This window comes from Trachymyrmex cornetzi, unplaced genomic scaffold (genome assembly GCF_001594075.2).
Source record: "Trachymyrmex cornetzi isolate Tcor2-1 unplaced genomic scaffold, Tcor1.1 scaffold293, whole genome shotgun sequence".
NCBI classification, from domain to species: Eukaryota; Metazoa; Arthropoda; class Insecta; order Hymenoptera; family Formicidae; genus Trachymyrmex; species Trachymyrmex cornetzi.
This window is the reverse complement of record NW_017297618.1, coordinates 363157-376439: the sequence shown is the minus strand read 5'-3', so window position 1 is coordinate 376439 and position 13283 is coordinate 363157. Positions and strand designations below refer to the sequence as shown.

The following is a 13283-nucleotide window of genomic DNA, read 5'->3' as shown; positions in this document are numbered from 1 at the left end:
GATTCTGCAGCAGTTTTCTTCAAATGATAACAGAAAATCAATGTTGTCCGCAAATCGTAGTTTCCAGGCACAAAATTCGACATGTTCAACGCTATTACAAACTATACTGTTGTATGAAACTTGTATTGTTGTGAGTTGAAAATCTTTGTCAGATGTCAGAACAAGGAAATGGCGTCAATGACGCGGTCTGACGGCAACCAACGGCAACTACATTGACAGCTATGGCCATCTATTGGTAAATTCCGGTTTCATATTTACATACCTGGTACTTATCGGCATGGTAATGCAGAATAAGATAAGATCTAAAAATGAAGTAGACAGGATATCCATTCTGTTGGAATATCATTTCCAACCTATTCGCGAGTACAACATCTTCAAAAAGTTTATTGAAACGATGGAGAAAACATTCTGAATAATAAATGTGCATCCATATTTTCTTGAATAAATTCGAGGTCGTTATGTGATAAGTTTCCAGCCACGTATTCATAGTCTATAAATGTTTTTTATGCAGCATGGACTGTGCTCTACATAATAATGTAATATGTTAGGTTATACATTTATTTTTTTCTATAAATTGTTTCGTCAAACCAGAGCATTTTTCAAAAATAAATAAATTTCCGGCATCACTGAAATCCATCTATATAAACTGAGTAATTTAATATATAATTAATGATACAAGAATTAAGATAACTGATAATAATATCTGATATATTGCAATAAAAAATTAGAAAACGAACTTACGTGTTCAATAGACCATTCACAAAAATTTAAACGTAATGACGATATCGCCAGGTATAAGTTTTTATGTGTTCTGCTATTTACATGAATGCCAACCCATAAAATATTGTAAATATTTGCAGAATTGTTTTATACTTATGTTAGAAAAAAATGGTAGTTACATGTTAAACATTTATTATATAAGCATTTCAAGACAAAAATATTTTTTGTTCAAATATGTTTACTAAATTTTAGGTTAGATTAGTCAGGTATTATTATTTGAATAGTAAATATATATTTTATATCATATTATTTAATTTCACACTATATCAGAATAAATTCAGTAAAATTAAATTTCTGTCTTATTCCCTGCCGAACTTGCGATCTAATCTTATTCTGCATTACCATGCCGATAAGCAGATCCCTGCGGGTGAGCATGCCCCTGCCGATAGGCAACCCGACTTACTGATGTGTAGGCATCGGAAGCACCCTGTACACTTGGACTTAGGACTTCAAGACTTCACTAGTCTTCATCGGAATTCATCGGACTTCACCGGAATTCATGAATTCATCGAAATCCACTGGACCTCATCGGACTTTACCGGAATTCATCGGACTTCATCGGCATTCATGAATCCATCGGACTTCGCCGGATTTCATCGGATTTCACCCGGACTTCGTCGGACTTTATCGGACTTCATCGGACTTTGAGGAATTCTTCGGACTTCGTTGGACTTCACTGGACTTCATCGGATTTCTGACAGATTGTATACTGAAATAAAAGAGTGGTTACCCCCTCGTATAAGATGCAATACAGCTTATTTTTATCCATTGTGAGCTATGTTCAATCTATATTCTTAATTTTTTTACATTTAATACTTAATATTTATTCAAAACATAGTATTATTCATTTTTTAGAAAGATAGCACTACGATAAAATGCATTGTAATATTTCAACGCTGTTGCAGTAATATTGCAAAGCGATAAACTGCAATGGAATAATTGAACGATATTGCTGTAATATTACAATGCAGTATATCACACTGCAATATTTGAACGATATTACGGTAATATTTCAGTGCGATATATCATATTGCAATATTTGGATGCCATTGCGGTATATTGCATTGCGATGTATCACACTGCAATATTTGGACGACATTGTATGTGGCAATATTGCAGAATGATATATCACATTGTAATATCTCAACAAAATTATTGCAATATTACATTGTGATATATCGCAATGTAATATCTCAGTAGTATTTACATAATATTGCATTGCAAGATGTAATGTTATTGCAATATTATAATCTCACTGCAATATTACTGCAATATTACATGTTGTGTGGGTTCAGGGACGCACGACTTTCCACGCGAAACGACACCAATCCCACCTGCTCCCTGCCAAGAGGTGTTTGACTTTTCACACTCCCTTTCAAGTGGGGTGGAAGTCGCTTTGAGTGGAAAGTCGTACATCCCTAGGCAGGGGGCCAGATGGGATGGAAGTCGCTTCGCGTATAAGTCGTGCGCCCTTGAAGTAGGGGAGAGGTGGAGTCAAAATCGCTTCGCGTGGAAGTCGTGCGCTCCTGAAGTAGGGGGGAGGTGGGGTAAAAGTCATTTCGTGTGGAAAATCGTGCGCCCCTAGACAGAAAAGGAGATGGGATGTAACTTCGTGTGGAAAGTCGTAAGTTACAGTTACAGATGGAAAAATGGAACCAAGTTAAGTTACAGTTACTTAAAAAAAGTAACTGTAATTGTAACTTAGTTACAAGAAACTAGTTACTTCCCAACCCTGACAATAACCAAGCACCCCGATTTGTGAGACACAATCAGACCAATATTATCTTTATAACTTCTTACTTAAAAATATACACAAAAAGTGCAAATAATGACGTAGGAATGCTGCACCGTACTCGTTGAAAATAAAAAATTTTAGTATTAGCTCGTTTTGAAAAATGACGCCTCGTAGAGATCAAACTGTTCATTACAGAGGATCGAACCTATGAAGACTTTTTATCAGGACGACAAGATCTACAACATATCAAATTTTCGGACAATTCGACCGAAATTCAATTTCCATGAGGTTTGTACGAGATCCTTTCTTATGAAACAAATAATTGAAATTAGAGTAATAATGTAATCTTCTTACGGACTCTCCCAAATTCAAACCGAAAAAGAATCCAAAAAACAGGGCGAATAGAAGTCAACGTAATTAGTATACAAAGTTTAATTTTAAACTTTTATTTAAATAACCATTGTACGTTTTGGCTCATTTTGGAGTCCTCTTTAGCAATACAAAAATTAAAATTTTATTTCTTTGCATATTTAAGGAGAAGTCACTATCAGATTTACAGATTTGATGTTGTACAACTCCAAACACGAAAGAAATTTGTCTTAAAACATTGGATGAAATAATGATAAGATAACAATGAAATACAATTCCAAATTAATTACAAAATGAGAAAATCTTATTAAATGCATATTAATTGTAACTCGTAAGAAACATGAAACATTGAAACTTCAACATGTTTGAGAGCTAAAATGATGAATATAAAATAATTCATGTTTAACGCTGAATAAAGTATAGAATGAAATAATTTGGGACTTAAAAATTATACTAAATAATGTATCATACTATAGTAATAACAATAAAATACTTCAAAACAGAAAAAATGTTTCATTTTTGCTACTTTTGCACACGTTCTTCGATTTTTGATTCACTGTGAGTCGCAGATATTGTTCGTAATAAGAGATTTCGTCAATATCATTTCAAAAGCGAGTAAAGGCTCGACGTTTCCCTACTAAGTGTAATAATACAGTGTTATATAATTATATTTCTATTGACATAAGCAGGCGGCGAAAGTGTTGTAATTTTTACAATCTGAATGTATTGTAAATTAAGCGTGTATGATATACGTATGAATTTGCGCTTAATAAATACTTTGTTTTTGATTTTATTACTGATTATTTTTTCTTACCAGTCATGCCGTAGTAACATAAGTTATATTATTTTTCCAATTGATCTTAATATATTTTAATGCAGTAATCCTATAATAATTGTATATGATATTACAATTATAATTAGAGCGGAATTGGACACCATTTGAATAACTTTTTATTTAGAATCTCGTGTAGAAAATTGTTAGGGCTTAAAAAAGGACCTTGATTTACCTAATTAGTATACTCTAAAATTAATCGGGACCTATTAGGTTAGATAATTTGGGTTCCATTCTAGCTTTAACGCATGTAAACGCAGGCAGACGGCCTAAAGGCGTAAAGTGTACTAAGAAACTAATAGATGACTCTATTTCATGTTTTGTAATATGTAATAAGCTGTGTATGTAGAAATGGATTTTATATTAGTGGATTTTATATTATAGGTCTATATTGGGGTAAACGCTCCGTTCGAGACCTGTCTTAGGTAGGGTAAAGGTCAAGGTATAGGTCAGGTCGTTGGGTGTAAACTAGAGACCAATAATAACTACTCGAAACGACAAGCACTCGCGAAAATTCCAAAGTCACGACACGAAATATAGCGCGGAATATAGCACGAGATTCCAGGCTTGTCTATAAGGAATTTTTCGCTTCGCACTAATTACTCGCGCACTATTTACACTGCTGAAAAGGAAAGGGATTAGCACACAGTGGTTGTAGATACTCAAAAAATTTAATATTTATTTCAATTTCATCATTCTAATTTATAATTTTAAGAAATTAACATATTTAAAGTATGTAAAAGACAAAGAAACAGCGTGACAGAGGGGAAAGATGAGAACGAACTTGTTTTCATAAACGTGTGAATGATTCCGATCAGTATGCGCAGAGCGCTCGCATCTAATCGTGAGCGCCGTTCTTGCTCGTCTCCTCTACGCGACCCGTGATACGTTAACTATTTCTTCTTGTAAAACTAAGCTTCGTAAAGAAAAATTTTCGTAAAAGAAAAATCGTCTAAAGTAGGTCTTAGAATTTAATCAGAAATTCTTTGGAGGGAGACCTGGGTTGTTCTGAATCACCCTGTATATCATATAAATATTAATATCTTGCCCGGCTCTCTAGTCTTTATACATATTTTTATAAATTCAATTCTATTCATAGTGAGCCTTTCATTGTTTTATTTTAAAATATAAATATGTAATGGTAGCAATTGAGAATAAAAAGGAAAACGTATTAATGTATCATTATATTATATACTTACCTGCGAGATGAGAACATAATGAATGAACAGCACTTCTCTTTTTTTTACATTTAAACTGCTTACATCTTTACGCTATCAAAGTCCTACGTATAATACTCTTCTGTTCGCGTGCACATAGTTAACAACGGTATATGGACGATATTACGATCAATAACGTACAGACTTTATCTCATGTAAGAAAAGAGAATTGTAAATCTGTCTGCTTCGCAATACAATCTGTACGAGGTATGTACATCTTGCTATTCTCTTTTAAGTGAAATTTTCCATATATGCTATAGTTTGTCTATAGTCTATGTATGTCTGCGTCTTGTCTATAACAAACGCAATCTATCTATCCATTTCCATCGAATGACATGTTAAATTGACCATAAGATTAGCCATTTACTTTCCAAACCCTTGATAGACGATAAGTATAATGCGAATGACATTCAATGAAAAGTTACATATGCTTCAAGGTAACGTTAATGCAAGTCACAAACCTTCAATAATAATTTTGAAGGATTCGGGGAATATAAAATCACTTCTTCTGATTTGGTATCATTAGTTGTAAATCCGTTGTGTTGAACGTTTCGAGAGCATTGATAGATAGTTTCAACGATATCCCTCAGTTCAAAGTCTTCTAACAAAAAAGTATTTCCTTGCCACTCACAGATATAGCGAGGAAGGAAATTGCAATACGACATAGACGTTTTTCTAAGATTTTTATAAAGTGTGATAATCTATGAAAGTTTATTATTTTTTCACAGATGTTCAAAACATATTATTAGAAACCGTATTCTTATGGGAAAGTCTTTTTACGGATGTGGCTAATTTTTTAATATATGGTTCATTCTTTATATGTAATTTCTCGATCTGCGTGTGCGCGCGTGTGTATAAGTGTGTGACACTATATGCGTGCGCTTGTACGTGTGCATGCGTGCGTTCATATGCATGAGTACGTGTACGTGCTCGTATGTACGCAAGTGTTTACTTCGTTAATTTTTTGTGGTAATACTTGAATAGACTAATGTAATTTTGTGATAACGTTTTGAATAATGTTTTGAAGGAGAATTAAATAACTACAATTTTGGTTGAACGAAAAAATGTCTTTGAATGAATTGCGATATAAAAGTTTCATATAAAAAGAATGAAATTCACTTGGATCAGCATAGGAAGATCTTTCAATAGGAATACAAATATATATACTTAGGTTTCATTGTACAAAAATTAAAGACAGTATCACTTGGATTATGTTCTTTATTTAATTTGGTATGGAATATAACTTATTTATTAGCGCTTGTTGATATCAAATCTTTTACACGAATGATGCATATCATTAAATTTAAATAAATAACAAAGATATAATACTACTTAGGTTTTACTATTTAATTTGATATATAATTTAACTTGATCAGTTAAGACTATAGTACTTGGGATTTAATTTGGTACAATAGTTTTTTTTTTAAGTAATAATTTTCGAGAGAGAATTAAAGTTGCCATTACTTGGGTTGGAATAAGAATACCTTCAATAAGAATATCTTTGGAAAAGTATTAAAACTGTTGTTACTTGGTTTGGAATAATAAAAGGAGATAATTATGTAGTATAGGGGAGCACTTTCCGATGACCTTGACCTTGACATATGTGGTCAAGGTCATGACCCCGAGTGACTTTCAAAAGGTTTCAGCCCGTGGTCGTCCTTCGTTAAAAAATTATTAACAACCAAAGTTGCTAATTATAAAATAATAAATATCGAAAGAAAATATTTTGTGCTTTTAAATGGTATATACGTATATAATATGTTCCACGCAAAGCGACTCTCCCCCCCTTCCCTCCTGCTTAAGGGGCGCACGACTTCCATAATTGTATTGTTGCATAACGTTGAAACCCACGTGCAATAGTACAATTATGGAAGTCGTATGCCTCTTAAGCGGGGGGGAGGAGCTAAGAGTCGTTTCGCGTGTAAAGTCGAAACCTATGTGCAACAGTACAACTATATGGAAATCGTGCGCCCCTTAAACTGAGGGGGGGGGGGATGTGTGAGTCGCTTCGTGCGGAAAGTCAAAACCTATGTAGAATAGTATTTAGTATTGTATGTATAGCAAAATAATACGTTATTTTTGAAATTTTTTTGTTAATATTGGGACCTTGAATAAGTTCTCGCTGATTTTCCGTGAAAAGTAATGCTTTATTTAAAAAAAGTCGTAAAAAAACGTTTCGAAACTGTTGTGTGATCAACTCCTAATGATTCTGCAAGTTCGGCTAGCGTCTGACATGAATCTTCATGCAGTAATGCCTCCAATTCTTTGTCTTCAAACTTTTCCGGTGCGCCAGAACGTTCTTTATCTTCAACATCAAAATCATTATTTTTGAAGCGTCTAAACCAATCTCTGCATGTTGTTTCCGACAGAGCATGGTCGCCGTAAGTCTCGACAAGAATTCTGTGTGCTTCAGCTGCAGATTTTTTTTTAATAAAGTAGTGCAGTAAAATTCCCCGCAAATACTCTTTTTTTTTGTTAGCACAAAACTCGACATGTTTAACACTATGAAACAAAAAGTTGTTTACACTTCGGCCAGATGACATACATTGAATTTCAAGCTTGCTTATCGTAGTTTCTTATCGATGTGTTCCCATCTTCAACTACACGCACGCAGTTCTGTTAACGCGATCTGTTGGAAAACAGCGAGAACTTATTCAAGATCCCAATAACTTTTTAACAAAGAACGACCATGAACTAAAACCTTTTGAAGATCACTCGGGGTCATGACCTTGACCACATATGTCCAGATCGAGATCATCAGAAATTGTTCCCCTATACTACATAATTATCTAAAAGAACATGTAATGTATCATTTAAGTTTTATTCGAGAAGCATGTATATTCTTAGCGCCTTTTAAAATCTTTTTTGGTAAAAATGTGTATTTGTACTGATATCACGCATTTTGTAGTGGTATATGTCTTCTTATAAACAGTTTACCCATATATTTCTTGCACCGTATAACATGCTTTTAACCTAGAAGAATTGTACATCCTATAATTCAGATATAAAAGAGTCCCACCATCATTCCCGTCATCTTATATATTATAATCCTACAATTATAAAAAGTTTTCTTGAGAAAATAACAAGTTGTACGTAAAGAAACAAACCGTACGATTAAAGGAAATTTTGATACGAATAACAATACTGATAATTTATATCTTAATCTGACACATTGTGAAAAGTATTATATATGACCGTTAAAGCAAAAAACAAAGTAATGTTGACTGTATATATGTATTACCTTACTAATTGAAAAATTTTTCTACTTACTAAAAACTATAAGTCCTATATAAACGACCTCAAAAAATTATTTTTTCAAAAATAGGCGCATTGAAATTCATCAGCAAAACTATTAATTTATGGTTTTCTTTACTCCAATCTATTCATCTCCTTCTGTGCATAGAAGCATTAAGGAGGATGTAAGGGCATAAAACACATATTTAATATTTACGTTTTAAATAAATTACACATGAAAGTTGTGTTTATAACATTCTGTTTTTATTGAGTAACATATTTTTATATATCATTTATTTTATGTTATTATTTATATTGCCGTAAACAAAAATTTTTTAATTATTATTATACAATGCAGATTACATTATGACTTATTTGTATACCTACTGCACATACATGTTGCAAGTACGTACCGTCGAAATTAGTGTATCTATGAATACAAATTGATATTATACAAATTAGCAAAACAATATAATGAAGAAATATCAAATTTGCAGAAACAGAGGAAAGCGTACGACGTGCATAATTATACACTGTTCAACCTCATATGAATGTTAATGGAGTCACATATCTATATACATGAATTCCTTCATATTTTATAATCCTTAAACAATTAAATAGGGAAAGTTATGGAAAAGTACGTAATAGTTATGGAAAACGAGATTTTACAAAGAGTATAATAAATCCATTCTTTCTTTCGATATTGTTTTATGATCTAAACTGCGCACAACAATTAGAGAATCATTGAAACCGGCAAATTTTGCCGATCTTTAAGAAACTGTATCAGTAGAAAAGCTACAACGATTCTAATTCACTCTATGTTAGTGCGTACGTATTATATGCGGTTTGTATGCGCTTGTGAGGGGTTAGGGAGGGAGAAGTGCGTCACAGACGCTAGGTCCGAGCAGTGATGCACATTTGGTCCCCGGCACCACAGAAAACCCACCCCACCACTTCTATCCCCACCAAGCAGACACCTACTGGCACCGAATCGGCCGACTTCGCCACTGCGCGAGACCGAGCGAGACAGTGAGAGAGAGAGCGACCGTCGTTTTCGCTCTTACTCGCTTGTGTTTACAAGTTACTAGTAGAGCGAAGGACGAGCGCTCTCTCTCGCTGTCTCGCTCACTCTCGCGTAGCGGCGAAGTCGGCCGACTCGGTGTCAGTAAGAGTCTGCTTGGTGGGGATAGAAGTGGTGGGCTGGTTTTCCGTGGTGCCGGGGGCCAAATGTGCATCACTGCCCGGCACCACAGAAAACCAGCCCACCACTTCTATGTCTATCCCTACCAAGCAGACACCTATTGGCACCAATAGGACTATTTATTTCTGACTTTCGTTCTCTGTAAAAATAATTCAAGCAATCAAATTATATTACACAATGGTTACATTCGACTATGATCGAATTTTTCTTATAAGAAGGAAAACATGCTTCGTTTTCATGATAAAATTCGTTTTTATAACCTATATCTTGTTACTTCAGTTTTTGTTTTAACCTATTTCTACGGAAGTTCGTCATAATTGCATCACAATTTGATATACTACGATCTTTATTGGAAAAAAAGGTGTGCTATGATTGTACCGCCGAAGTTTACGCAATTGTGAACGATCTCGCGCGCCTGCACGAATGGCCAACCCGTCATACTGACCTGTATGGTGGTGCAACACCCTGTACATACATGCATACATACATACATACATATATAAAAATTTTCACTTTTTACGTTTCCGCTCTGAAGAAAAAGTTACATGATCGTTACCCAGAAATCGCGATAGCGGTTATCTAGTGACTCTAATCAACACTGGGAACATGTTTTAATATTTTGTTAATCGTATTTTGTTTAGACATGTGTTGTTTTGTACAGACATGTTCAATGTGTTGCATAGTCGTATTTCTTTTTTTTAATTGCTAAAGCAATCGCGATTTTTAAAGGAGTCTTTCTCTTTTCCTACGTCTTTAACAGGATGAAAAACGACGATTAAGTATTAACTGTGTTCTTGGTTTACTCTTATTTATAATTATAATACATTATATTAAAATTTCAGGTTATTATGAAAAAATTGAATGTAGGTCTTTTTACACAAGTATTGGAAATCAAGTTAAAAACCACCTATCACCGATGTCGCCAACCTTGTAAAGAATATCACCGCCGCCATCCCTCCTAAGGATGCCGCTGGTCCTTCAAAAGCCACTACTGGCACTCCAAAGGATAACACCATCGCCATCCCCCCCTTCAAAGAATGCCGTTGACTCTTTAAAAATCACCGCTGTTTTTTTGAAAGTCACAACTGGCTCTTCGAAAGTTGCCGTCGCTGTCGTCAGCCTTCCGAAGAATATCACCACCGCTATCCCTCCGAAAGATACCGCTAGTCCTTTAAAAGTCGCCACCGCCACTGCCAATCTTCCGAAAGATAACACTGCCGTCCTCTCATCGAAGGACATCGCTGCCGCCTTCCGAAGAATGATCCTTCCTCTTCCTCTTCTTCAAATCTGTGTAAGCTATAAATAAGTTAGTTATAAATAAGCTATAAATAAGTAAGTTTAGACATGTATTTATTACATAATTAAGTAATATAAAATTGCAACTCGCTGGCTCGCGTAAAGATATGGAGCGGTCTCGCGCTATATGAGTTCATTTAACGCGATATACTACCGTGTCTCTTGATATAAATATAAATATTGCATAAATTGTTATTAATTTACTTACTTTTTGTATTACAGCATGGCGATCAAGAGGAAGGCGGAAAACAGAAAAAATCCTAATCCATCAAACTATTTCAATCTGTTGCTTCATATGGCAATAGAATTTGAAAAATTTTATGGGGAAGAAAGGGAAAGAGAAAAAGGAAGAATAGATATTAAAGAGTTAAAAAAATTCGAAGGATATTGTTTTATTAGGTCAAGAAGAACTTTAAATTTAAAGAAAAGGGGGGAAGAGCTGTTATGTATTCGGTTATCATATGTAGTGTCTTTATAGCGTCGCTTCGTTAAACGACGCTTTCAAATAATTAATGTACACGATGATGCGCAGGTCTGACTCTGCTCCGAGCTTCGACACGTGCTTGTGCGCGCTCCGAAAGAAGACTCTCTCGAATGGTCGGCTGTACTCCAGTGGTGTTGCACGTTTATAGAAATATAAATATACGTGTCAGCATTCCCTGTTTAATTTTCAACAAGATCTTTTAGAAAAACTTAACAGACATTATTTCCTTAATTATTCTGAATAAAAAATTATTAAGGTAGAATTATCAAAAATTTAATAGTTTATCAGATATTTTACACTAATTCTGACATATTTTGACATAAAACTTAAAATATCTCGGAAAGTATTAATGTTTTGGTTAATACTTTTATACACAGAATAATAAGATGAGTCAATAGGTGTGGAGAGAATACACGGTGGCTGTTAAAATTCAAAATTGTGCAATTTACAATGCAACTATGTATTTTTGTTAACAGCAACAAGCATGTTTTCTCCATGCCAATTAATTGATCTTACTATTCTGTGAACAAAAGTATTAGAGTACAGTTGTAAAAAAATTAATAGTTTTTGAGATATTTTATGTTTTATGTCAAAATGTTCAGAAAAGTGTAATGTATCTCGTAAAATATTGATTTTTCGATAACTTTAATACTTTTTTATGCAGAATAACTAAGGGAATAATATTTTACAAAAAAAATTCATACAATTTCATTTAAAAACAACTGTTTAATTTATTTAAATTGAGTTTAAATCAATCCAAAGCTGAGATTTATATGCAACTTTTATTTAATTTAATTCTGTAAATATTTTGTTAGTGTAACTCTTTTAATGTATGTATAATTGAAATGTTTGTTTGCTGCTAATAGATGCCTTAACTAAATAGTTGTGCTAAAATACTAAAATTTTTCCTAGTTCAGCTACTTTTAAAAAGTAATTTTCTATGCATTTGTCTTTGTATCCTATGTAACAGCTATACAAGCATATTTAAATATTTAAATACAGCTTGTTTTATAAGTACATGATATGATACAGATGTGCACTCACGTACACAATAGAGAGGGTTTGGCATCAAACACTACGGAAGTAACGAACCATGGGAACCTTACCTGTGTTAACACATGCGCACATACGCACGCATATTTGATCAAGAGGTCACATATGCCGAGTCGAGAAATCTGTATTTTTATACATTACATCCTGACTTTCCAAGGCATGTAGCGCAAAAACAGCCCATAGGATGAAGTTGTGCCAATTGAGATATTTATTCAGAATGACGACGATCCCCCTCCCCTGCTCTCCCCCCTGTCCCGTTCCTCTCTTTCTCCCCATACCCCCTCCCCACCCGCTCCTCCTTCATCCCTTCTCCCCCCTCCCCCTCTTCCTATCCCACTCCCCCCTCTCCCTCTCCTCCCTCTCTTTCTCACCACAATTAAAAATTAACCCACAGAATGAAACTTTCTCATAAGAATGAAAAAGAGTCCTCTCTCCGTAACAGTAAGAATTATAGTAACATTAATGTGCGATTTGTTCTTAATAATAAAACATAAATTGTGCTATATGAAAACCATGTTCTCGGAGGACCGTATTGTACGAGACCTGTCGCAATTTTTGCACTAATCTAAAACAAATTGACTTTCTTAAATAAGAAAGAAAGAACCCCGCAGTAACCTTACATGAAATTCACTTTCAATGAATCAGCTGGTTTTCTCATATTATAGCTTGCTAAACAAAACATTTAAGGTATTTATCCGAGACATTAAGTTTATACATTTTCTTTTTAGAATTGAATATTATGTTCAAAATAATTGGTGATTATGCACTTTAAGGGACTCCGCGCTGATGACTTTGACCTCGACATATGTTGTCAAGATCATGACCCAGAGTGACCTTCAATAGGGTTTAGGTCGTCTTTCGTTAAAAAGTTATTAACAAAAAACTTTAAGAAATAATAGTTTATTTATGCTACATACAGTATTAAAAATTACTAATTTCTGAGATATTTAGACCTAAAGGTCTAATTTGTGTAATAAATCTTTCTATTTGTATTAGAAATTTTCTGCTTTAAAATATATTTTACGACTTTCTACGCGAAATGACTTTCACTCCACTTCCCCTAACCCTGCTTTAGGAGCGCA

At 34.1% G+C, this 13283-nt stretch overlaps 1 protein-coding gene across 1 annotated transcript; it reads left to right on the top strand.

Annotated features, from left to right (window-relative positions):
• Positions 1-10078: 10078 nt before the first annotated feature.
• On the top strand, positions 10079-11009 carry LOC108762306 (uncharacterized). The gene is made up of 3 exons (XM_018509243.1): positions 10079-10147; positions 10211-10659; positions 10887-11009. The coding sequence occupies exons 2-3, from the start codon at positions 10333-10335 to the stop codon at positions 10926-10928; spliced, it is 369 nt and encodes a 122-aa protein (XP_018364745.1). The 5' UTR covers positions 10079-10147; positions 10211-10332; the 3' UTR covers positions 10929-11009.
• The last annotated feature ends 2274 nt before the right edge of the window (positions 11010-13283 follow it).

Coding starts and splice junctions, on each gene's coding strand:
- LOC108762306 (XM_018509243.1), top strand. CDS start 10,333: ATGCCGCTGGTCCTTCAAAAGCCACTACTGGCACTCCAAAGGATAACA. Junction 10,660..10,886: donor TTCCTCTTCTTCAAATCTGT/GTAAGCTATAAA, acceptor TTTGTATTACAG/CATGGCGATCAAGAGGAAGG.